We start from the raw sequence: 22,316 nt of genomic DNA on the forward strand, positions 1-22,316 counted from the left end.
AATGAAGTATTTATTCATTCATTTTATTTCATTGTCTTCTGTAGTCGTAGATGTACTCCATACACTCAGTCACCTTTCAGATAAATGCATATCACAGATCACAAGAAAATGGTATGAGGGTATGTCTGTTGACCATTGATTAGTAACTGTGTTTTAAAGTTTATTTTATTTAAAAAATTTTTTTGTGGCTTAAAACAACACACATTTATTCTCCTACAATTCTGGAGGTCAGAAGTCCAAAATCAGTTTCACTGAGCAAAAGTCAAGGGTTTAGTAGGGTTGGTTCATTCTAGTAACTTTATTTTTTATACCAAGGATCGTATATGCCAGTTTTACAATATCCATTGTGAAATGCCTCAAAATGTCATGCTCACACGTGTCTGGGGCTGTGGTATGGAATCTGCCCTTTTGATTGGTACTAGAATATATGGCCACCGCATTTGGACTTGGTCCAATTTCTCTCCTCTGGGACAGGAATGTTTACAACCTCGTTCCTAAAATGTAGAGAATAGGTAATGTTCTGTATTTTTATGTATTATATACAATATATCTAAAATACAAATATAAATATAAAATAAAGTTAAAATAAAACAATACGCTCTTCGAAAAGGTAGTAAAGCAAAGTGAGTCCCCATTCTCCATTCATTGCTGCATGTTCTACGTCATTTGGCTTTTCATATGCTCATGTTTCCAAAAAGGAGTAAGTAGTAAATTATTCCTTTATCTTAGTGAAGACATAGTTCATCGTGTTCAAATTATCAGTATTATAACATTTTAAAAATCTGGAAATATCCTGTCATTGGAAGACAAAACAATCTTAGAATTGTTACTTATATTTAAGACATATGTTTCACACTGGCAGGTTCTAGTTACAAAATTAGGGCTTGTTTTTCCAGTTGAACAATGTATTTGTTTAAGGGAGGATTCCCAAAACAATTAAGTCACTCAGAGTGCTTCTGGAATCTGGCTTTATAAACTTTCATCCAAATCATAACAATGCTAGTTAAGATGCCCTGGGGATGGTTCTGCAAGTTTCTGCTTCAACTTTTCTAAGGGAAGAGTTCAATATATTTTCACAGATACAGTTTTAAAACTTCAGAGAAACTTCATCTACATGTCCTCATTTGTGCCTTATCCAGTTCACAGTCACTTTTCTCATTTCCAAGTTATTGTTGTTCTTTCATTTTCTATTCCCCATCTGCAGGGCCTGTGGCATTGCTGGCTTGGCCTGTCAGTGTTCCAACTCAGCTGTAATTTTAATCTCCTTCGTCAGCCGAAAGGAGAGACTTCTAAATAATTCCTTTGTCTTAATGAGCTCATTCATAAAAGGCATTTTCCCCATTTCCCTAATTTTCTGGGCTTAGAGACTTTCCTAATTGCAGTTACTACATATCCTCAGAAATTTCTTCCCATTCCTACAATAAAAAGACTGACTGGATACCTTCCCACCAGAGCCTCCTCTGTGTGTGTATGTGCATGCGTGCGCGCGTGCACGCATGTGTGTGTGTGTATTATGGATGGTAATCAGTGGTCTGTTTATAAAGTCAGAATAATTTCAATTAAAAAGATTGAAATAAAAACTTTAATTTCCATTTCATATGTGGAAGTCATATCCTGGAACAAACTTTATAAGAAATGTGCAAGGTCTTTAAAAAGAAAACTTAAAATGCTGCTGTCCTTCCTCACCCCTCACCACACACACACTTGAAAATATGAATCTAAACTCTGGGATTAATTTTTCAGACCCATTAAAGTGAACTCCTCTCAAGATCTGTGCATTTTATTGTGTGAAACTGTACTTCAACTTAACAACAAAACAAAACCTGCTATGAGAGTTCCAAAATAAGACTTCAGTAGAAATGCTTAGGATATTTTGGATAGGAAGATACAACAGCGTAAAATCAGTTCTCTCTTAATTTACATATTTAATGCTGCCCCAATAAAATACAATACTTGTGTTTATATGTAAACTAAATAAGCTGATTTTAAAATCAATATGTAAAAAATAAGAATAATCAGGAGAATTTTGAAAAAGAGAAATGAGAGTAATTAGCTCTAACATATAAGACATGTTATAAAACGATAGTAATTAGAACAGTATGGCACTGTCACATGAACTGGTAGTTTAAGGGCACAGAATTAAAAGTTCCAAAATAGACCCCAATATTTCCAAATATGGAAATTGAATGTATAGTAAATATGGCATTTCAAGTTTGTAAAGAAAAGATGGAGGGTTCAATAAATAGTATTTGAATAACTGCATAAACATCTAAAAAACAGCTAAGTTGAATCCATGTATTTTTCTTTATGCCAAAATAAATACCCCTTGGATTAAAAAATTAAACCCATAGATGAGGATAGAGATGAAACAGATGGAACATGACTTGATAATTTGTTCAAGTTGGGTCCTGGGTACAGGGCAGGGGGTTTATTACACTATTCTGTATCTATTGTATATTTGAAATTCTCCATGATGAAAAATTCAAAAAATGAAATTCATAAAAATATTTGAAGAGAACAGGGAATTTAAAAAATCTTGGAGTGAAGAAGGGCTTTCTAAATATGACAGAAAACTGAGAAACGATATGAGATTGATACATTTTACTTCACTCACTAATTTATTTATTCCACGAAAATTCATTTAACATCTTCTGTGTAAAAAAAAAAAAAAAACCACTGAGGAAAAGCAAGGAACAAATGAAAAGTGGGGGAAATTTTTCTAACTTACAGAAAAGCCTGAATTTCCTTAGCATATGAAGATGCTCTAGACTCTACAACTCTATTGGATAAATTAGCCTACAATTCCATTAAAAAATACAAAATATTCAGAATTTGAAGCATAATAAAATACAAATTAAGACTATACTTAATCCACACCTGCCAGATTGGCAAGGATCAGAAGGCTTTGCTAACATACTGTGTTGGGAGGGTGTGGGAAACAGGTCCTCTCAGTGGTCCCAGTCCTCTCTGGAGAACTAGATAGCTGGTGGATGGGGATTGGAAGGAGACTGACTTCACTTTCTATTCATATGTGCTTGGAGAACTTTGTATAATGAGTAGATATTACTTATTCTTTGTTTTTTTTTTTTTTTTTTTTTTTTTGAGACAGAATCTCACTCTGTTGCTCAAGCTGGAGTGCAGTGGCATGAACACAGCTCACTGCAACCTCTACCTCCCAGGATCAAGATATCCTCCTGCTTCAGCCTCCTGAGTATCTGGTAGTATAGATGTGTGCCACCACACCCAGCTAATTAAATAAAACTTTTTTTTTGTAGAGATGGGGTCTTGCTATCTTGCTCAGGCTGGTCTCAAACTCCTGGGCTCAAACAGTCCTCCTGCCTTGGCCTCCCAAAGTGCTGGGATTACAGACTGTATTACCTATTCTAAAATGATTTTTTGAGTAAAGTATTTTTTCTTTTAATCTGTATGCTCTGGAGTTTTAAGCCCCTGTGCTCTGCAGTGAATGAGGTCCATAAACCCTGCGTGGCTTGGGCTTCTGATTTGGCTGCTGAGAGGCCATTCTGTTGACTCTCTGTCTCAGCTGTATTCTACAAATAGAATATGTTGCTAAACAGGTGTGTTCTGGTTGACAAGTGGCGCTGTGTGCCACTAGTGGTCATCTCTTTGTGCTATTTAGGGGCAGATAGCAACTTTTTTTTTTTTTTTTTGAATGGAGTCTCGCTCTGTCACCCAGGCTGGAGTGCAGTGGTGCAATCTCGGCTCACTGCAAGCTCCGCCTCCCAGGTTCACGCCATTCTCTTGCCTCAGCCTCCTGAGTAGCTGGGACTACAGGCACCTGCCACCGCACCCGGCTAATTTTTTTGTATTTTTAGTAGAGACGGGGTTTCACCGTGTTAGCCAGGGTGGTCTCAATCTCCTGACCTCGTGATCTGCCCGCCTCGGCCTCCCAAAGTGCTGGGATTACAGGCATGAGCCACCGCGCCCAGTCAATAGCAACTTTAAATTTTCACTTGTATTTATGAGTCTCACTGGATTTGTAAATATCACTGGAGAGCACTCTCGTTTACCCCCACCCCAAATCACAGAGAAATATTCCAATTAATGTGACATGGAACCAGATGTTTTTTAGCTTGGGCAAGGTTTTTAGATATGTAGACTTTTGGCCGTTTGAAGTATACTTGTGGCCAGGTGTGGTGGCTCATGCCTGTAATACCAGTATTTTGGGAGGCCAAGGTTGGAGGATCACTTGACCTCAGGAGTTTGAGATGAGCCTGGGCAATATAGTGAGACCCCGTATCTACTAAAAATAAAAAATATTAGCCAGGCTTGGTGGCACATGTATGCAGTCCCAGCTACTCAGGAGGCTGGAGATGGGAGGATTACTTGAGCCTTGGAGACTGAGGTTGTAGTGAGTCATAATCACGCCACCGCACTCCAGCCTAGGTGACAGAGTGAGACCCTGTCTCGAAAAACAAAACAAAAAAAGGAAGTATACTTGCTTCTCTCAGAAGTCAGACTGGCCAGAGCTGGAAGCTCAGCTCTGTTGCTGACCAGGTTAGGATCGCAGAAGATGATGATGATGATGCAGCAAAAGAACAGTGACAGCTAAGAGAGAGTGCTCACCCTGCGGCCAGCACTGCTGAGGGTTTATATGCCCCATTCTGTCACCCTTACCACAGGTGATGAGGAAGGGGCCTCTCCTCCCCTTTTCTACCGATGAGGAAATTGAGTCCTAGAGAGGTTGTGTAGCTTGTTGAGAACACACAGCTGGGTGCTGGTGGAGTCTGGATTTGCATCCTGATCTGACTTCACGCCCCTGCCACAGAACTCTCCCCACTGCTTTATGTGGTGCATGCACTCGGCAGGACCTCACTGTGCCTCTGTTCACTGCCCTCATTACGGCCAGGGCAGTGGAATCTACTTAGATTATTGCTGTGCTCAGAGTTACAACTCTGTGTCTTTGAGAAGTCTCACCAAACAAACCCATGTAAGTACTGATAAAATGCAGATTTTCTTTTTTTTTTTTTAGACAAATGAACTTGTGTTGAGTTTGGAAGATGACGACAGACTCCTGCTGAAAGAAGACAGCACTCTGAAAGCAGCTGGAATCGGTGAGGAAGGGGGCCTTGTGTTGCTGGAGGGGAAACACTCTGCCAGCCTATCCTGAGGCCTGGCTGATAGTATTTGGATAATTCACTGGAAAGTAAATGCCGTCCTTGGCCCCCCTGACACTGCCCGGTAACTGTTCAGAGGAGGAGGATGAGAATGATGTGCATTCCGATCTCTTGACTGAGGACATTCGGTGTCTGCTCTCCAAATATGCAGAATGCAAATGACTCTTTTCAGAAAGTATGCTCAGAATTCTCCTGAGGGTCATTTTAAGTGACGGGTTGTTAGTACCATGTCTACTTACTCTTATCCTTGTCACTTGAGCCGATGGTTGGAGAGAAATGGACATAGTGAGAACTAATGAGGAATAATGAAACGCGTTGTTGGTATCACATTCAGTGTAGTTTTTGATAGTCTTCCGAATCACTCAGGGCCCACCAAGGCATGGAATTTAAAATAGGAACCTGGTGTGTGCAGCTGAAAAGTACCTGATTGGGCCTTCCAGCCTAGAATGTGCATGTGGTTTTATTCTAAATAAATGTTATGTGACCTGTTTTGTGACCATTAGATGTCACTGTTATTCTACGTATATGTACACCTAAAGCTGATCTGGCAGGAGAGGGAGTGGAGATTGTCAGGGAGGTCTGAGTGGTTAAAGGCAGTGTGCCCATGACACACCTCTGCGGTTGGTGACAGATGCAGTGTCACAAGCCATGCTTCTTCTTAATTATTTATTAATTAATTTATTTTTTGAGACAGAGTCTCACTCTGTCGCCCAGGCTGGAGTACAGTGGTGCAGTCTCGGCTCACTGCAACCTCCATCTCGCAGGTTCAAGTGATTCTCCTGCCTCAGCTTCCTGAGTAGCTGGGACCACAGGTGTGCACCACCACGCTTGGCTAATTTTTGTATTTTTTTAGTAGAGACAGGGTTTCACTATATTGGCCAGACTGGTCTCGAATTTCTAACCTCAGGCGATCTGCCTGCCTCAGCCTCACATTGTTCATAATTATTTATATGCACTTGTTAAGGAACATGGTTAGTGAGGTGCACACTGGGAGTCTCAATTTTTTTTTGACGAGTATTATTTTGAGTTACTTTAATCACATGTATCAGGAATTTACTTCTGATTCATTCATGTGACGAGCATGAATTCCTGACATAGATCTTCCGAGTTAAATAGGATCTTAAATAGCATGTTGTGAAATCTTAGACTTGATTTCTGTGTTGACGTCTACAATATTTGCTAGAATATTCTTGTCTTTCCATGTTATGAATATGTAAGGTTGTTATTTTGAATAATGATTTTAAATTTGGCATTTGTTTCTTTAAATGCTATTATATTATTGTAGCAGGTGGCACCTTTGTGATTGGGGCATGTAGCACCCATAAGGTAGCCCTGCTTGTTGTTAAAGCATAAAGCATAATAAATACTACAGACTGATATTAACAGACAGCTCCATGGAAAACACCGGAAAATCCAAAAACGAAAAAAAGGGTAATATTTCACAGGATGATAAAGTTGGCATTTCAAAGAAGTGAGGAAAGAATGATTTAGCCAGAAAATTATGTCAAGCCCATTGCCAAAGCATTCAGGAAAATAAAATTCAAACTTGTATCTCATCTCTGTTTTTATTACAAAATAAATTCTAGATGGGTTAAATGTTATAATGTAAAAAAATTTTTTAAAAAGAAAGTGTAGTTCAGTAATTTCATAATCTTGGGAAGGAGAAGAGTTTTCCAAGCATGAGCTCAAAGACAGAGGCCATAAAGGGGGAGAAGTGATAAATTTGACTACATATAAACTAAAAAGTGTAAACACAGTTAAAGGAGAAACAATAAACTTTGAAAAATATCTGCAGCATATACAACAGATAAAAAGTTATTAGCCTGGGGTCGGGCGTGGTGGCTCATGCCTATAATCGCAGCACTTTGGGAGGCTAAGGCGGGAGGATCACTTGAGGTCAGGAATTTGAGACCAGCTTGGCCAACATGGTGAAATCCCATCTTCACTAAAAATACAAAAATTAGCCAGGTGTGGTGGCACACGCCTGTAATCCCAGCTACTTGGGAGGCTGAGGCACAAGAACGGCTTGAACCTGGAAGGTAGAGGGTGCAGTGAGCTGCGATCATACCACTGCACTCCAGCACAGCACTCCAGCCTGGGCAACAGAGTGAGACTGTATTTCAAAAAAAAAAAAAAAAAAAAAAAGAGAGAAAAAAAGAAAAAGAAGTTACTAGCCTGACTTTATAAAGAGCCCTTGTAATTACTATGAAAAAGAAAAATTCTATTGATAGAAGAAATAACTCACATATAAAAAATAGCTCCACCTTATTAGGAGAGAATGAGTACTTATTAGAAATGAGTACATAGATACTGTTTTATGTAGTAGAGTCTAGTGTTAAGACTCTAGTCTGGGGCCGGGTGCAGTGGCTCATGCTTGTAATCCTAGCAGTTTGGGACGCCAGGCTAGTGGATCGCCTGAGGCCAGGAGCTCTAGATTAGCCTGCACAACATAGTGAGACCTCATCTCTATAAAAATAACAGTGAGAGTCCAGAGCCAGAGTGCTTGGGTCCAAAACCTGATTCTGTCTTTTACTGTCTGGGTGACCTTGGACAGCAGCAATTGTTATAAGATTAGCAGACATGAAAAAAGTGGCATTGTCCAAGGGAGTTCAAGGTGTAGGAAAATGGATACTCTTATACCACCGTCGGGAATGAATATGACCTTGAATTTTCTGTGGGTCGGTTTGACCAATAAGACTTTCTCAAGTTTGAATTTCAGTGATACTTGTTTCTAAGCCAACAGGGACAAGCTGTGAGGTTGTGCTAGGTCTTCAGAGGGGTGGTGGGGTTAGCCCTGACCTTCCCTGTATGTGAAGCACTGATGTAGAGCTTGATTTATTGAATAGAAATAGAACATACTGTGTGATACCATTATTGTTTGGGTTTTTTTGTTTTTGTTTTTGTTTTGAGACCAGAGTCTTGTTCAGTCACCCAGGCTGGAGTGCAGTGGCACAATCTCGGCTCACTGCAGCCTCCACCTCCTGGGTTCAAGCAAGTCTCCTGCCTCAGCCTCCTGAGTAGCTGGGATTATGGGTGTGCACCACCATGACCAGCTAATTTTTGTATTTTTTAGTAGAGACCGGGTTTTGCCGTATTGGCCAGGCTGGTCTCGAACTCCTGACCACCTGCCTTGGCCTCCCAAAGTGCTGGGATTACAGGCGTGAGCCACTGTGCCCGACCCCATTATTGTTTTAAAATGTTTAAAGTATACGTGTAAGATTATTGTTTATGCGTATATGGAGAAAAGATCATACGCCAAAATTATAGAAATGGTTTCTTGAGGTGGTGGCATTGCCAGTAACTGATATTCTCCTTTCTTTTCTGTATTATCTAATTGTTTTTATGGTGATTTAAAAATTTTTCTACAGTTTACATGTATTCCTTGTCATTAAAGGACCAATTTTTTTTTTAAAGTATGAACCCATGAAGTTGGGGAAAATTGGTTAGAATGAAGGCTGTGCACTTTGCTTGCTTTCTGGCTTTCTGTAAGCCTCTTATCCTCTCTGAAACTCTATTTTGTTTTCTGTAAAAATAGAATAATGAAACCTATTCTAGAAGGTTGTCATAAAGGTTGTGTAAAACAATGAAGGCATCGGGAGTGATGTGTGTAAAAGGCCCTCAGGAACAACTGCTTTGTTTGGAAACTGTCCTGGAGAAGGCAGTTGGCAAATGTTTTGACTTTACTAAAATATTGAGTTGTTGGTCCTGTGATTAATTTCAAACTGACTTATGTAATGAACCATCTGTAAAGGTGAGAAGCAAATCCCTCTTTTTGTCCTCTTACTTCAAGGCTATTGGTTCTGCATCAGAGTCAGATTATTTTCCCAGATTCTCCACTCATTTCAGGGTGGTATGAGGACTCCAAACTGCCCTCCGAACTCCGAACTCCAGCAAGCCAGCAACCCTGGGCTCGGAGTGATTTAGGTCCCTGCAGGGAGCGATTTTCTCTTTGTTATCTAGAGTGGTGTTGCTATGCTCTTGGGGACAAGCTGAGGTTATACCTGGGGAAGGAGATGAGGGTACTTGGAGAGCAACAAAGAATTCTAGTGAGAATTGAGTTGTGAAAATGATACTTGAAATGTGATTTTTTTTTTTTTTTTTTAAGACAAGAATCTCGCTCTGTCACCCAGGCTAGAGTGCAGTGGCGCGATCTCGGCTCACTGCAACCTCCACCTCCCAGGTTCAAGTGATTCTCCTGCCTCAGCCTCTGAGTAGCTGGGATTACAGGCATGTGCCACCATGCCCATCTAATTTTTGTATTTTTAGTAGAGACGGGGTTTCGCCACGTTGTCCAGGCTGGTCTTGAACTCCTGACTTCAAGTGATCCGCCCGCCTCGGCCTCCCAAAGTGCTGGGATTACAGGCATGAGTCATTGTGCCTGGCCTGAAATATGTGATTTTTCTAGGGAATTTTCCCTCCCTCAGTGCCGTGTCTAGTTAGATTTTTAAGAGGTTTAAGAGAAAAATTCGAAGTCATCTCTGTCTCCCTTTTCACTACTTGATCTTGCTGTAGAGCTGTCACTCTGTTATCACAGCCAGTTGCCATGGGAATAATGCCAGGGTGACAAATTTATTGTTAGGACTTTTCTGCAGTAGTCATGAAAGGAAAAGAAAGGCTGCAAGTGGGGAAATTAGGGGAAAAAAACGTGTTTGAAGATTTCTTTTCTCAGGGAGAAATTCTCTAGTTCATCCTTTGGCTTTTTATCTGCACTGCAGATCCCTGTGGAACATTCTACACCTGACGTCAGTGGAAGTTTTTGCTTGTGGACCCAGTACGAAAATACGTACTTAAAAAAGATTTGCTCAGTAGAAGCAAGAAGAGACTTTTACCTAGAAATGTTACTTATAATTTTTTGTCAGCAATTGTAGTTTTATGGGCTAATTCCCCTAAGTAATAAATTTACATGTAAGCTTTTTTTTTAAGTGTTATTTTCTCTCTTTCATTTTGCTACATTCTACTACCGTTGTCTTTCCAATCTGGTCTGGTTTAAAAGAGAAATTGTGGCCGGGTAACTCTTCCAAAGCCAGTTGTGTTTCATTGGAAACATTTTAAAACAAGATACAGTGGCCAGACTGTTAAGTGTTTATCTGAGGGAAGCATTCTCGGCAAGCCAGGTCCTGTAATAATTCCAGAACTCCCTCGTGGTTTGTTTTCATTTTGCGTGTCACTTCTGGCATCTGCCCCCAACCAGAACCCTGTCGTTCACGCCTCGCCCCTTTGGGTGATCTTGTCTGTACAGCTAATATTGTGGGATTCTGTGTCTCCCCCTTCTCTTTCGGCATGATGTTTGATTTGTGTTTCCTTAAGGCGTGGGTCCCCTTCCCTTTCTTTTTCTGGGTAGCAATATTTGAGGTCATGCGTGTTTTCTTCCTTCGAGAGTATGTTGTGGTGGCCGTTCTTCACTCTTACATAGAAACAGTGATAATCTGGTTACTCGGTAATGTGGGTGTCGGACCCAGGAAACTGGAGGATTCCAGAAGCAGGACTCAGAGTGAACCTCTGTAGAGTGTTTCCCGTTTTACCTCCCAACACCATGGTGGAAATTACAGGCATGTACCCAGTCTATCAAAGACTGAGGTTTTTTTTTTTGTTGTTCCTGTTGTTGTTGTTGTTTTTTTTTTGGCTAGTTGTTTTCTTCAAACTGTAGTTTGAAATCTTCTCTGCCAGCAGATCCAAAACAAATATTTGAAGCAAGTCATGAAATAAAAGGCACAGCACTTGGGACCTTTGTTGGTGGTGAAAACTTAGAAATATAACTCAGCTGCGAGCACAGCTTTGAATGATTTGTAGATTAGGATTTTGTGACATTTGGGAGGATAGGCTATACTCCTAGAGTGGGAGAGAGGGTGAAACTTTGTCCTTTTGGTCTCAGATTGCCACAGAAGCCACACCTCGCCCTTCCTGTATTTTTTTGTCAACAGTGTGCAGTTATTGTCACATGGCAGCCTCCAAGGTTGTGGATTTTCTGTACCACAAAATCAGTGCGCATGTCTCAGGCTCCTTTTTCAAGACAACAGAGGCTGTGCCTCATACTACATTGGTGCTGACTAGCATGAGGCTAGGGACTCAGAACATATGGATAAATCCTTGTTGATAGATGAATTTGTTGAGATAAATTAGTTTAAGAGTTTAAATACATTGCATTTAATTTTTCTTGGGATTTTATACTTCAAATCGATTGTTCTTATATTCTTTCATTTAAAGTCATTATCATTATTTTCCTGTTAAAGTGGTGTGTGTGTGTATCTTGTCTGTCTGTGTGTCTGGAAGCATTACAAAATGATTAATTTTATATCCAAAGTTTGAAAGCCCTGGCTTGTGTTTATTTCATTAAACTTGAACATCAGTATTAAAAGGATCCTACAAATGTATTTGGAGGGTTCTTGGTTTCATTTGATAGTAAGACGAAGGGATGAAGTGGCAGTGTATTTATTGGATTTTAGATTGCACATTCATTTCAGATTCCCATGCCAAGGCACTCTGCACCTGACTGCACTGCCGCCTGCAGCACATTTAATTTAAAATCAGGTGCCCTGGGGGACCAGCACAAGGTAGACTTCCTGAGGGTTCATCCCCAGCCAGTTTTAAAGGAGCCATTTTAAATAGTATTTGGGAAGCAGGAATTTAAGGGATAATGGTGGAAAGTGATTATGTAGAAACCTTAAAAATCATTTATAATTGGTTTTCACATAAATTGGCAAACAAATTTGCAGCGTAAGTCCCTGAAATTCTCTGAAACATTTTCCACAGTGTCTTACAGATGTAAGAAAACATTATATTCTACTTCTGCTTAAGGACCACATTACTAAAATTTAAAACCCATTTAATGTTTTACTTTTGAATGTTTGGAGTAAATTTTAATTTGTGTGTTTTCCAATTTGTTAAGGGTGAAAATTTTTTTAAATCAACCTGAACTATTATAGTTTAACCCATTTGTTTACCTAGATTTCCTGAAAAGAAGTGCAGTCATCTGAAAATAAAATCTTTACACTGCAGGCTCTCATTTTGAGTCCACATTATGAGAGCTAGCATAAATGCCTTATGTAAATAATGGATTGATGTTTAAGTTAACTGGACCCAAGAGAACCTGTGTGTCAAAACAGAACTGCTTAGTCCTTGCTTTCCAGCAGCTTCTCTGAACCTACTATTGCTGAAGAGCCACACAACATATTAGTTTCTCAAAAGGGGTTCAGATAAATGTCAACTGCAGTAAGTGAAAATTGTAATTACAGTTAGCGTGGATTGAGCGAAGTGCTGTGTGGGCAAAGCGCTGTGTAAAGTTATGTATGTAAATAGCACATCACAGATAAAACCTTGCTCTGTGATTATTAAGAACAAGGTGTCTTTTGCTCATTCTCCATTAGAAGGTTGATTAGAATCACTTGCAAATTATATACGTCTACCTCTGGGCATGCTTTCCTTCAAAAAAAGGAAACCCCAGGAGCTTTTTCTATAAAGGATAGATTTCCAAATATCTTTGAATATTGAAGTTTTTGAAGCTCTCTTTCTTGATTTTCTTTTTCCCACTGATTCCAAGTGTGGAGGAGTCTTTTACCCATTCTTTTAGATGCCACTTTCTTGTAAAATTTAACTGTACCTTAACTTACTGTTTGCACAGGGTGCATCTTTTTACAGCCCCTCCTTATTGATCTCTAGTTTCTCTGTGGTGTATCCCCCACAGGCTCCTTGTCATGCGAGGTTGCAATCTGATTTTCATCTACTCAGATTAAATTTAATCTTGAAGATATAGTAGAGGACTGGAATGAGGATCTGTGACTATGGGTGGCTTTATTTTCTTCTTTTGACATTTGTTTATTTTCTGTAATGAGCATGGGTAGCTTATGATTAACAAACATTAAATTTGATATTCTTGAAAACAGCAAAAACATTTTTAATGAAATGGCATGCTAATCTCATTAATTTCATTATTTTGTGATAAAGTCTAATGATGAGATGAGAGTTGTAAACTAAGAGATCAGTGGTAATCCTTGGCACCCTTTCTTATTATCCTATTTATTTGACTTGGAGAGTTTTACTTGTCTGTTTTTAGAGAGTATGTTAATTGAGTGCTCAGTATGCATTACGAATAATCTTGTCTGTTTTCTTGTGGAGATTCTGAAGGCCCTTTTGCTCTTTCTGTAAAAGCCAAGTAGACTGTATTAACTTCTGGTTTAATTTGAAAAATGAATGTGGAACTTGTTGGCACAACACCTTAAAGAACTGCATGTTTAATAATTGGAAGGCTTTCTATCAGATTTGTCTCTAGCCTGAATTAATAATGTTGCTGACTTATTGTTTTAGAAGACACAGTCCTTGACCTGCTAGGTTGAAAGAATTGTGACTGCTCTGAACCTTCATGGGTCCTTTAGCTGTGCCATCTCCCCTGTGAATAATTAGAGGTATTTGAAGGTATTGAGGTAGAAGCCAATTTGTGTCTTTCACTTTGCATATTGTTGAAGCCGCATGAATTAATCATAAGCAGGGCAAAAAATTAACTTCTTCAGACACATATTTTGATGGGTCATGAGCGAGAATGTACAGTGATCTGTAAAATATTCTACTGATCCTCTAAGTATCAAATTATTATACCTACAGGCTAATTTCAGGGGGGAAAAAGAGTTTTCCCTCCCCTTCCTTCAGTACCTGAGTAGCATATTTGAGAAAAGAATCAAGGTTTTTTATTTCCTAGCACTGTAAAAAAGACTATAAATGAGCAATTTTATGATTTCCTGAAAACCAGATTCTTGTATTAACTCTTGATTTTAATTTTTGGTTTTTTATTTTTTGTTCTTTTTTACTTTTAAATCATTTGAGTTTTCGATTCTTAAAACTTCACCTGAAACTTCTTGTCGATTTGGTAAAATGCATTGTGCGACCCAACAAATAACTCATCTTTTTCACTTTGGGCATCTGAAGCTATTCTGAAATACCGAATCAGAGTCATATGGATTTCCATACTTGTTTAAAATTTAGATTTACATTAAAATCTTTTTTTCCATTTTCTGTTTTTTTTCAGCCAGTGAAACTGAAATTGCATTCTTCTGTGAAGAAGATTATAAGAACTACAAAGCTAATCCCATTTCATCCTGGTGAAAACATCTCGAGGGCTTCCTTTTTGCATACCTGTATTAAGCTCTTTATTCCACTGCTGAGTTTTTGAAATTGACAAATCTTAAAAAATTAATCCCAGGCTATACTCTTTGAACTGAAATCTGGTTATTTCTTTCTCTTCAGGTCTTTCTTTCCGTCTCTCTTTCTTTTTCTTTGTTGTTGTAAAATAATATATTATGAGAAAAACATTTGATCTTTTTAAAGGGAAATAAATTGTTATTAAAAATTATTGTGGAATATTGATTCTTAAATTATAATTTGTTTTCTAAAATTAGGAATTATTTTGGTGACTTGCACGTAGAGTTCCTTAAAAAGATTCTAAGACTAAGATCATACTGTTTATTGTCTATTTTTTCTGTAGTTTCTAATTAGAGCAACTGTTTCTGTCTGTGGCTACCAGAAATTCTGAGTTTCTTGACCCTCATGGCTACCATTTAGCTCAGGGTGTGTGATACATACCACCATATGTGCAGTTGAATTGTGTATATTTTAGGGAGGTTTTATGATGTAGGAAGGTTACTTTTTTTTTTTTTTTTAAGTATTGCAGCCTATACAAATAATGTTGCTGATTTTTTTTCTTTTCTTTCTTGAGCTGTGTTTTCCATCTTCAGGAACAAACTATCATAGAATCAAACTCATTTATTTGGAGAGAGGAAGCAGCAGGATGCTTGCACTTCTGGAAGAAAATTGTTCATTGAGAACAAGTCTATGTCCTGGAAGATACATTCCTTCTAAATAATATAATACTTGTGATTCCTTATTATGGCTGACCACCAGCACCTGTGGAGTCATTATTTCCGAGGCCTTTCAGTCAGCCTGCGTTTAATCAGAACTCCTGGAGAGCTTAGCTAGCTCTGTCATTGCTCCCTGAGTGCTGGAGGGCTTAGCCAGCCTTGCCGTTGCTCCCTGAGTGCTGGAGGGCTTAGCCAGCCTTGCCATTGCTCCCTGAGTCCTGAAGAGCTTAGCCGGCTGTGCCATTGCTCCTTGAGTCCTAGAGAACTTAGCCAGCTCTGCCGTTGCTCCTTGAGTCCTCAGAGTTGCCAGGAGGGCAAATTGGTTTCATTATGGTCGCGTCTAACTTAAGAAAACCTATTATTTTTTTAAAAATCAGCTTTGAAAGTCTGATTAACATGATTAGAAGATGCTTTGCTTTGTTGAAAAAGTTAATAGGGTCTTCTTTAAAACAAATTCTATTTATTTTATTCATTGTTTCATTCAGGAGCAGTGTTGAATACACAGATGACGTAGCTTTTTGGGGAGTTAATAAAGAGGAAAATAAGACCCAGTTTTTGCCTCAGTAAATGCAGAAAGACATAGTACAAGCAAACGATTTTAAGAATAGCAGAAAAAGCTGCCATCAGAGCATTGTTGACAGAAATTAGTTCTGTGTTTTGTGTTTTTTTTAAGAAGTACCAGTTGAGCTGTGTCTTAGAAGATTGAATAGGAATTTTTGCTTAGAAGAAAAGAAGGGAAAGGCTTTCTGGAAGAGGGAATAACATACACAAAGGCAAAGGACTGTGAAAGAGCTTGAGGTTTCAGGAGAAAGCACAAATTTTAGTGTCCCTGACTTTTATAGATGGTGCAACTTAATGATGTTCGACCTTATAGTGGTACAAAAGCAATAGGCATTCAGTAGAAACACTGAGTACCCATACAGCCATTATATTTTCCACTTTCAGTGCAGTATTCAATAAATTACATGAAATATTTAATACTTTACAATAAAATCAGCTTTGTGATAGATGATTTTGCCCAACTCTAGGCTAATATAAATGTTCTGAGCATATGTAAGGTAGATTAAGCTAAGCTGCAGTGTTTGATAGGTTAGGTGTATTAAATGCATTTTTCACTTAGATGATATTTTCAACCAACAATGGGTTTATTGGGACTAACCCCATTGTAAGTTGAGGAGCATCTATGCAGGAGTGTTAAGTACATGGAACAGAGTAGAGGAAGATAAGGCCAGAAAGGTAGGTTGAGGTAGGCCTTACAAGTCATGCTAAGGAGTTAGAACGGTATCTAGTAGGTAGATGGGAGTCAGTAGCATGATTTAAACAGGTATTTGATTCCATTTGTATTTTAGAAAGTGAGCTTTGTCAGCAATGTCCAGGTGGCAGAATGACTAGAAGACATCATTGAGCAGGTGAAGTTTGGAAGGCCTGGCCCAGGGCAGGGGCCGAGGGGAAGAAGAGGAGTGGGGAGGTTCTTGGTGTTACCATTTGATCGTGTGTTCCGTGGCAAATATGGTGTGGTAGTTAATTTACATATGTTATCTCATTTGACTTTTACCACAGTTCTTCAATGGTAGCATGTATATTTATAGATGAAGAAATCGGGGCCCAGAGAGGTAAAGTTATTTGCTCAAGAGAATGCAGTCATGTGCAATGGGATTGGAACCAAATCTGTCTTAAAATCCTGACTTCCCCCATTCCATCCTGCAGCCTCCCAGCGGAGACCTGAGGTAGAATGACCTTAGAATGTTTGGGACCTGGTGAATGCCTGGATGGGGATAGTGTGGGGAGGGAGGAATGGAGACTTCAGTGATTCTTGCTAGAGTTGAGTGGCTGGATTAATGATGGCAGCAGTAACCCAAATAGGGAACTCAATAAGTAGAGGTTAAAACATATTCCATTTGTTTGCTTTGCACACATTCAATTTGCATACCAGGCTTTTTTAAAATATAAAATTAAGCATATCTTTACCTGTGCATTTTTAAGTAGATAATGCAAAATATGTATGTATAGTACCTTTTTGGTATGTATTTTTCTTATAAAAGGTACATATAGGGTATTTTCACTTATAAACACAGAATAAAAATCAAAAATAAACATATCAACAGCAACCACCAGAAACTAGAAGAGGCAAAGAAGGATTGTTCCCTAGAGCCTACAGAGGGAGCAGAGCCCTGCTGACACCTGGATTTCAGACTTGTAGCCTCCACAGCTATGAGAAAAGACATTTCTGTTGTGTTTACAATAAATAAAAATATATTGTGACTAAAAAGGACTTTTACCAGGAATGGAAGATTGATTCAAAATTAGAAAACCTCTCAATATAATTTTCAAAATCTATAAAGGAGAAAAAAAATTATGTTTATCTCAATAGATGCCAAAAGGCATTTGATGATATTCTTGCTCATGCATATATAAAAATTAGCAAGGGAAAGAAATACCCTTAACTTGATGAAGGTTGCTCATAGAAAATCTACTTAATGGAGAAGTGTTTCAGCAAATCTATTAGATATGAATAAGAGGCTGTGGCTGGGTGCATTGGCTCAGGCCTGTAATCTCAGCCCTTTGGGAGGCTGAGGCGGGAAGATTGCTTGAGCTCAGGAGTTCGAGACCAGCCTGGGCAACAGGACGAAACCCTGTCTCTACAAGAAAAAAAAAAAAAAAAAATTAGCTGGGTGTGGTAACTTGCGCCTGTAGTTCCAGTTACTTGGGAGGCGGAGGTGGGAGGATCCCTTGGGTCCAGGACGTCAAGGCTGCAGTGAGCTGTGATTGCACCACTGCACTCCAGCACAAAAAATATGAATTAGACAAGAATGAACACTATTGCCAGTACTATTCAGTATGTTTCTGCAATTATGTTTCTGCAAGTCTTATTGTAGCCAGTACAGTAGGAAAAGTAGTAAGATTCTCAGATATTGGAAAGGAATAGGCAAAACATTCATTTGTAGACAATATGACTGCAAGAGGATTAAGTTTTTTTGAACTAAGAGACTTGAGTGCTGAACCTAAAATGTATTGTTCACAAAAGCTATAAAATAGTGTTATTAGATGAGTATAAAAGACCTAAATAGAGATAGATTACATGTTTATAGATGGAAGATACCTACCTAATCCATAAATAAATGCAGTCTCAATCAAAATCCCAAAGGATTTATCATGGAACTTGACAAATTGATTTTTAAATTCATTTGGAAGAAAAATATGCAAGAATAGCCAAGATCAATTTGGAAAAACAAAAGGTAGGCTAGAAGAAAGGGTGGTTGCCTACCAGATGTCAAAATATATTCAGTGATCAAAACAAGTTGGTAATGTTACAGAACTAGATAAAATGATCAGTGGAATAGAATATAGAAACTGATAAGATTTACATGGAAACAATAGCTAATAAAGGTAGTATTTGTAATTATGAGGAAAAGGAAGATTATTTAGCACATGGCCATGTATTTAAAAAAAAAAACAGTTAAGGGTCCTACTTCATACCATTCACTAAAATTTCAGATGGATTAAATAACTAAACATGAAAAACAAGATGATGAGTTTATTAGAAGAAAAAATGAATTATATTTGTGACCTTGGGGTAGAGAAGGCCTTCTGAAAACACAAAAGGCATGTGCCATAATTTCATAAGGAGAATGTATTTGTGTTAAGAATGATTAAAAGCAAGCCAGATGTGGTGATGCATGCCTATAGTTTCAGCTACTCAGGAGGCTGAGGGGGGCAGATTGCTTGAGCCTAGGAGTTTGACACCAGCCTGGTCAACATAGTGAGACCCTGTCTCATAAAAAATGAATTAGTAAAAACAAAACCAAAACATGTATAGAAATCAAAAGAAGCAGAAAAAATCCATCAGGCAATTGCCATGAACATTTTGACATATTTCCATCTAGATTATTTTTTCTGTCTATTTTTTAGAGTTTCTGATCTTTTTCATGTGTTTTAAGTCACATTTGCTTTTTAAAACAACCAATTCTGGTCCAGGCATGGTGGCTCACACCTGTAATCCCAGCACTTTGGGAGGCCGAGGCCAGTGATCATTTGAGCTCACGAGTTTGAGTCCAGCCTGGGCAACGTGGTGAAACCACATCTCTACAAAAATTAGCTGGGCATGGTAGTGCATGCCTGTAGCCCCAGCTACTTAGGAGGCTGAGGAGGGAGGATGGCTTGAACCTGGGAGGCAGAGGTTACAGTGAGCTGAGATCACACCACTGCACTCCAGCCTGGGCTATAGAGCCAGACCTTGTCTCAAAACAACAACAAAATTCTGAAGGTTAAAAAAAAGTAAAAATCCTCTTCTTGCAAAGTCACTCCTTTGCGTAGCTTGGTGAGCATACTTTCAGACCTTTTTTTTTTTTTTTGCACATATATTATTTAAACATATAGGTATGCATTTTAAAGCATTGCCATTTTATGCATTTCAAAGCGTGATCACTCTCTTAAAGATGGTTGAGAAGTCTCATTTTTTTTAAAAATCACCACTATGTGTCAGACACTGTATGTATTTTATATTATCTCATTTAATCCACACAGTAGACTGTGATAGAGCTCTGAGGAGTCCTGGTTTCCCCATCTGTGAGATGGAGGAGATAATAAGGACCACTTTGCAGAGTTTTGTGATCAAGTGGGATATTGCCTACAAGGCACTTAAGGACAGAGCCTAGCAGGAAGTGAGCGCTTATTACATGTCTTCGGGTGCTTATTGTGAGAGTGAGTGCAGCAGCAGCAACTTCATTTTGGAGCAAGGAACCCTCACCCTCAGAGATTAAGCCACTTGTCTGAGGCCTAAGATCTGATAAGTCAAAGAGCAGGTCTCTTCTGGCTTCAAATCCTACTTTCTGCCACTCTTTGAAAACAAAGGGAGTTGGGTACTTGGAGAAACATGGTAGAAAGGTGGTCAACCACAGCCAAGAGACAGTTCCCCATCTGCGTTGTTGGCGCCCCTTTATATGCATTTTTCTCTTCTCAGTTGAAGAGAACTTGCCTTTGCCAAAGGAACACGTGGGCCCTGGTCCCACGAGTTGGGCCAGGTTTCATGTGACTTTGAGGAACTTCTTTGCTGTAGCAAACGGGTTTTCTTTTCCTTCTGTTTTCTGCCTGCGCCAGACACAGGCAGGAGAGATGTTGATGTTCCTGCTTATTTGGACACCCAGAGAACTGGCCTGGCCTGAGCCCCTTTGGAAACCTGCTGCTGATTGCTGGGGACAAGAGGGAAGAGCGGGGGCTTCCCCATTTCTGCTAATGCATGTTGGGGCATCGTGGGCCTGAGTGTCCAAGGATCTCTACTTGGACCCCTAGAGAAGTTGTCCAGCAATCTAGTCATCTTTTTCTCACTGTACGTGTACACATGCATACGTGTATGCGTGCATGTGTGTTGGGAGAAGGGCTCTGATTATTGGTTCTGGGCAGTTTCACCGCGTTTTACTTTCAGAAACTCTCATGATTGCTCAGAGTAGCAAAGCTAATTGAAGTGGAATATTGACTTGATTGGTCTGAGGTTAATATTTTGAACTCCACCATCAAGACAGTTGGCCTTTCTGTCTGCAGGCCTGGAAAGAACCCATCTCTCACGTGGAGCCGCAGCACGCATCTCATGGCCACTCTGTACCTTTCACTCTGCACTTCTAGCATTTATAGGAGTGGAAGAGGAAGGCACGACATTTGTCATTTCTTTCCATCAAAGGAGATCTATTTATTCAATGAATCAGACCTGAGACCACTTTCCCCATCCCCAAGTGTGCATTTTGGGCTAGAATATGAGCATATGAGTTTCGATAATGGCCTTTGGAGGCTCATTTGTTGATCATTAGTCAGTGAGAGGGTCATATAGTTGTCATGACTTAAGCATACAGGATGTGTGTTGTGCTGCTCGACGATGTGGTTTGTTAGGGAGCAGTGACCCTCCTCCACTCCGTGCTGCTGCCACTTCGGATGAGTGTTCAGTGAATAATGTCATTCGTAGGTCATGAGATTTTAAGATGGAGAAAATCCATTTCAGGTCCCGGATGAAGTCATGTGACTCTTTCAAAATAGGTAAGGGCAGGCCGTTTTGGGAATGCTGCCTCAGAGACTCAAGCTTTTGGTTTTAACTTCATTTCTATTACGTCCAACACCTAGGGAAAAAACTGTCGTCCAGAATGGCATTCTTGTGATCTATCAAATTTAATCGGTCAAAGCAGTCACCAGAGCACTCTTAAGGCTGTGACTCCTTCACAGGACTAAGGCAAGTGACAGGGATGGAGGGTGGTGAGGGCTTCTTCTGGTCCATCTCTGACTTGGTGGGGAATGAGAGTGGTAAGATCAGGAGCTGTCATCTTCAGTCCACTCAGTGTTAATTCTGTTTAGCAAAGCACAACAACCTCATTTAATTTCCTGATCAGTGACCCTTCCTCCTCCCTCCGTCCTGTGACCTTGAGCCTTATGCCATCGGACTATACATTATCGCCATCCTCCAACCTTGTTGCCGACACCTGTAGGCCCTGTGCCACTCTCCCTTATTACCTGATGATTTTAGCTCCTGGCTGACCACTGCTGTTTCTCGTAATTCAGGATAGACATAGACAAAACTTTCTGTACCCTGGGGCCTCTTAGGTCATTGAAGAATTCACTGCAACTTGCTTGTCGTCTCTGTCTCAGCCACCTCCTCCTGGAGGCACACCTTTGCCGTAGTCATTAATAACTGCACCCTAGTCCACAACACCATCTCAATATCCACCTCCTGTTCTCTGACTGCTGTCTCCTGACTTTCCATTTCTCTGCCTCTGGTGCCCCCTCCAAGGCTCTTCAACCCCCACCTTCATTGATCCTGCCGTCTTCTCACTATCCCACCCCCTGACTTGAGATCCTCTACGCCTTCTCATCAATCTCTGCCTAGACCCTTGCTGCCCTGACCCCTCTGGCCCCAGGCCTAACCCTGCCGCGCTCCACCTTCTCCACCTGCACCCAAACAGCTGCACTGCACGTGGTGGGGTGGAGGGGCAAGTGCTGACTGGCCACGCTGTCGGTCATGGCTGCTAAGCTGCAGTCAGGTCCTCACGCTGCCCTGCAGTTCCGCTCACTCTGCAGGTTCCTTTGGGTCCTCAACCCTGAGACCCCTCCTGGCACTCCCAGCTGCTGTCCTCACTTCGGGCCATCCTAGACAACATGCTCATGCTCCCGGCCATGTCCCCCACCTGCCTTCCTGTGTGGGTGGGTGAGCGAGTAGTGCTATCTGTCCTCCCTCTTGCCCGGGCTCCCCACCTCTGGAACACCGACGAGCACACGTCAGCGTTGTCCTCCCTCTTCCACACCATCAAGTTCTGCACCCCACCAGCATAGGGACAGCTCTCCCATCCAAACCCTACCA

The 22,316-nt window shown here is 40.1% G+C and overlaps 1 protein-coding gene across 4 annotated transcripts in view; it reads left to right on the plus strand.

Moving 5' to 3' along the window:
* C11H2orf76 (chromosome 11 C2orf76 homolog) overlaps window positions 1-22,316 on the plus strand; it is an 89,034-nt gene that overhangs the window by 53,448 nt on the left and 13,270 nt on the right. For 2 of the 4 annotated variants that reach the window (XM_054478776.2, XM_054478777.2), the window contains exons 5-6: window positions 4,991-5,072; window positions 14,152-14,489. In XM_054478776.2, the coding sequence (XP_054334751.1) occupies window positions 4,991-5,072; window positions 14,152-14,228 (159 nt within the window). In that variant the 3' untranslated portion in view covers window positions 14,229-14,489. Of the gene's footprint in view, window positions 1-4,990; window positions 5,073-14,151; window positions 14,490-22,316 lie in introns of those variants that run through there. The other 2 variants (XM_063647364.1, XM_054478775.2) reach the window with 1 other exon arrangement.

Source organism: Pongo pygmaeus, chromosome 11 (assembly GCF_028885625.2).
Source record: "Pongo pygmaeus isolate AG05252 chromosome 11, NHGRI_mPonPyg2-v2.0_pri, whole genome shotgun sequence".
Lineage (NCBI taxonomy): Eukaryota > Metazoa > Chordata > Mammalia > Primates > Hominidae > Pongo > Pongo pygmaeus.